Source organism: Cystoisospora suis, assembly GCF_002600585.1.
Source record: "Cystoisospora suis strain Wien I chromosome Unknown contig_2285, whole genome shotgun sequence".
Classification (NCBI taxonomy): Eukaryota; Apicomplexa; class Conoidasida; order Eucoccidiorida; family Sarcocystidae; genus Cystoisospora; species Cystoisospora suis.
The window spans coordinates 1-4,416 of record NW_027155084.1 but is presented as its reverse complement, the minus strand read 5'-3'; the positions used below and the strand labels follow the sequence as shown (position 1 = coordinate 4,416).

At 53.8% G+C, this 4,416-nt stretch overlaps 1 protein-coding gene across 1 annotated transcript in view; it reads left to right on the top strand.

Annotated features, from left to right (window-relative positions):
- The window catches only part of CSUI_004806 (uncharacterized protein), a gene marked incomplete at its 3' end in the record, with an annotated part of 10,245 nt that extends 5,829 nt beyond the window's left edge, over window positions 1-4,416 (top strand). The window contains exon 3 of the mRNA XM_068064990.1: window positions 1-4,416. This exon is cut by the window's left edge and continues 1,293 nt beyond it. Within this exon, the coding sequence (XP_067923024.1) occupies window positions 259-4,416 (4,158 nt within the window).

Here is a 4,416-nt window from a genome sequence, read left to right as displayed (position 1 = left end):
CATGATTCCCCCTCCCCCGTTACTAATTCTTCCCAGTCGTCTTCGTCATCACCTCCTCCTCATGCATCGTCGTGTGGGTTTCACCCTGGACTTCTTCCTTCCGGGGTCTATGGGCCATCAGGGGCCGCTGCCCGGGGCTTTCCTCATACGAATGGAGGGGCAGTTGGAGACGGAGGAGGGGTTGTTTCTCCAAATCAACAGCCCCCTCATCAAGGATCCAACGCAGTCACGTATGGAGGTAACGGGGGAGGGGGAATCATGACAGCAGGGGGTTCTGTAGTATGCGGTGGTGACGTAGGAGGAGCACCTCTGATTGCGGAGATGAGAGGGGTAGAGAGAGGAGGGGGTGGCTTGGTTCTGTCAGGAGGTAGTAATAGTGGCGGAGGAGGAGCGGTTGTTATCCCGTCGAGTTCTGGAGACGTCCGTAATAATATGAACGGTACAGGTGCTTTGGTTGCTGGTAATACTGCCGTCCCTGCAGCATGCAGTGTCACTCCCCTTTTTAACGGAGGAGGAGGGGGCAATACAGGGCCCGGAAGTATAACGGGACCAACACCTTCAGGAGGAGGCAAAGGGGGAGTAGGAGTTCACTGCTCTTCCTCATTAAGTTCATCTATGCAGCAGTCAACACCAGGGGTGTATGGAAGTTCACCCTCTCATATGAATAGTGAGGGAGGGCCTGGTGGCTGCCCTCCACCTCCACCTCCCCCTCCTCCACAGAGTCTTCCTGCTACCTGGACTGCGTCTTCCCCTCCGTCTACATCCAGCGCACACCCTAGTCAAACGTCCGTGCTTGTACCTTCACAGCCGTCAGGAGCGATAACAGGAGGAAACCTGCCTAGATTAACTCCGAACCACTTCATGATGAATAATAATAGTGCCCCCTCCTCTGGGGGTGGTGGGTGTACGGCAGGTCCACGAGGAGACATGCTCATCTCATCATCATCAGGAGGAGGAGGAGCTCTAGTGGCTGGTGGTGGCGGTGGCGTAGGTTTACCTCCTGGAACGACAGGTGCGGGGGGAAGTGGTGGGATATCGACAAGACCCTCGATTCTTGGGGGAAGTCATCTTCCTCAAATTCCGTCGACGCCCGCTGCAGCTCCGGCTCCACGAAGGCGAAACGTTTTGGACATACGCGATCCAAGGACGGGCAAGCTGGTCATAGGTGAATCGATGTTAACAGGTGCTGAAGGGGGTGACGCAGGAGTCAAGAGAATCGAGAATGATGGAAGTACATTGCAGGAAGGCGGGACGTCTGACTCTCGGACGGTTTCCCAGGGTGCAGGATCTACAGCGACGACTCCAGAGGTGAAAAGACAACAGATAGACGCTCCGACTCGAGGAAAGGGCAATGCATCGACGACGAAGAAAGAGAAGAGAGAAGGTAGTGGGGAAGAGGGAGGCGGCTCAACGATCCCCTCATCATCGTCAGCAGGGGCCGATGCCTCTGAGGTGAACGGCTATAGTAATAGTAATACTACTACTACTGCAACCACTAATACGAACGAGAAGCATGAGATCAGGGGACCCGTCTCACATAAGAACAACAGTGGGATAAGTCATGCTTCGTCGACACGTGGTAAATCTTTCACTCCAAATTCTCCATCTCCTCCACCCCCTTCATGTTCTGTCTCACATCCTGGTTCTACCGCCGAGAGTGGATCTGACCCGTCCCGTTCAAGTGCACGCTCTAGCACACCGCCATCACGTACTGAAGGAGGACTTAACACCAACGTTGAAGGGAGCTCAGGGGTTCTTCATATGGCAGGAGGACAAGACCATTCATCTAGACGACGTCCTCCTGTTTCTTCTTCCCCCCCTCCTTCAGAGGATACAAAAGGAGACGATAAGGGTCGCAGGCGAAATCATGGGGGAGGACGGTCAGGCGGAAGCAGTAGTAGTAGTAGCAACAATTCTTCATCTGCCGCGACATCTCCCCCCCAAGTCTCATCAACAACAGGGGGGAATAGCAACTCGTCTAGGCGAGGAAAAAACCCGAATAGTAGCAGTATTGCAGGAGGAGATCTTCCCGAGGGTTCATCCGGAGCGGATATCGCCCCTGGAAGTGCAAGAGGAGGCAATAGTGGGGATGGAGGAGGAGGAGGGAGTGCTACCGCGGGTACGACAGGACAGGGGAGAGGTGACCAAGAAGGACGATTCTTGAGGAGTGATAGCGGAAGGAGACGCACCCCTTCATCGAATACTGGACGGGATGATACACCACCCTTATCTGCGCCGGGTAGTAGTGCTACTACTACTACTACAACCATACAGACTTCTTTGAGTCCCCCTGGTGTCTTGGGAGGAAGTAGTTCGAGTCATAGTCATGGAAGGGGGACCGCCGAAGCCTCATCGGAAGAGGGGAGGAATGTCCCCCGTGGCTCTCTCTCACGTCAAAATTCTCATGCTTCTACAACGACACCACGTAGTGGGTGTTCTCCTCATCCGGGTCGACAATCCCGTAGGGGAGGCGGCGGAGGTAAAGGAGGTGAACATAACTCTAGTCATAGTGCTGGGACGAGGGATGAGATGAAGACACCCTCAACAAGCAAAGCAGAGGAGAAATCAGAGGAGGGTATGGCGATAATTATGAAGAACAAAGGAAATGAAGAAGACAGTGGAAGGGAAGCTAACACTAGCCCTGGAGCTGCTGTTCAGCAGCAGCAGCATCAGCAGGAAGGAGGTGTTGCGCTGTCGTCTTCTTCCTCATCCCCAGGGAAATCTTCGTCTCCTGGAGGGGCCGCGATGGTCTCGAATCATTCATCAGGAGGAGGACATGCAAGGAAGAAAAGTGGATCAGGAGATCGAGTTAAAAGTGGAGGAGCTCCTCATGGGGGGTCGTCTTCAAGACGCCCTCCGAATTCTTCTTCGTTTGTTGGGACATCTTCATCACCACCACCACCTCTTCAGACGACAAGCGGAAGTGCCTCTTCCAGCCGGGGTGAAGAAGGAAGTGGTGGTGATTCTAGTAGTGAGAAGAAAGGTATCTTAGACGGTTCAGGGGACCTCCTTGCTGGCGAAGGAAGTAGCTCCTGGGGTGGAGGAAGGACCCCCTCTGGTGGGGGTGTCGGAGGTAGTTCATCATCTTTTTCTTCGGGACAGCGGTCGGGATGGGTGTCTAGTAGTAGTAATCATGCAGGTCATACTAGAGGGGGACCGGATACGACGGGTGTCGATGGAGATGTCGGTGGAGGAGATGGAGCAAGTACTAGTAATAGTAGTAGTGGCAGTAGTGGTCCTACGGGTTTGGCAGTAGGAGGGGGTGGGGGAGGAGGAACGCAGCCTCACCAGCAGTCGAGTCAGCAATGCCGCCGGCAGACACCACCACCACCTGAAGGCCCTCATTCCCATGATCAACATCCTTCCTCCTCCTCTGGATCATCCATTTCACAAGATAGTAAGATGAATGCACCTTCTCGGCAAAGGGGGGGTCAGAGACGCGGATCTCATCATGGAGAGAGTGCTGGCAGTAGTAGTAGTGGATACTACCATCAGGGAGGACTCCATCGGAGTAACACAGGTGGCGAAGGGACATATAGTCGGTCAGGGAGCGGAGGGGGGGGTGTGGGCGACAAGGGCTTGAGTGGCAGCAGCAGCAGCAGTGGAGCTCATAGTCATCATCATCATCAGCATTCTTCTTCTACGAGTGGAAGTTCATGGGTTCAGAAAAAGGTCGAAGGTAGTGGGGAATCGAGGCCTGGTTCAGCCGGAGGAGAGCGGGCTCCTTCTCATACTCCGGATAATAAATCGTCAGCAACGACACTATCATCCTTACCCCCTCAATCGTCATCTACTACGACTACTAGTAGCAGCCAGCATTCTTCGCCTCCAGCAGTTCTTCTCCCTCGTTCAACTCCCGCGGCTCCAGCCGGGCCACAGGGTGTATGGGCGATGAATGGAGGTCGGGGGTCTGCTGCAGATGCGATCCGCGCAGCTCACAATAATAATTTGAATGCTGCCGCAGCTGCGAATCAAGCGAATAAACAACAGCAAGAGACAACGACGGCCACGACGACTACAGGACAATCGAATAGAGGGACTCCTCCCGCTTCAGGATTTCGAAGCAGTTCGAGTTATAATAGAAAGAACAATATGACTGGGGGGGGTCACAGAAATCTTCCTAACCCTCATACAGGAGGAGGCCAAGGAGGAGGGAAAGGGACTTTTAGCAGCAGCAGCAGTAGTAATCATAGTAGCACGACAAGTCTAGGTGAAGTTACACCGCGTCATCACGACTCTTCGTCGACTGGGAGTGGAGGTGCTCCAGATATGACCTTGGGGAAGGGGAGTATGAATAGTAGCAACAGTCATAGTCATCATGGTCCATCATCATCTTCATCTAGTAAGAAGATGTCACCAGAAAACTCTCCTGCACCGCGACCGTTGCCATTGTCATCTGAACGAGAGAATGCGACT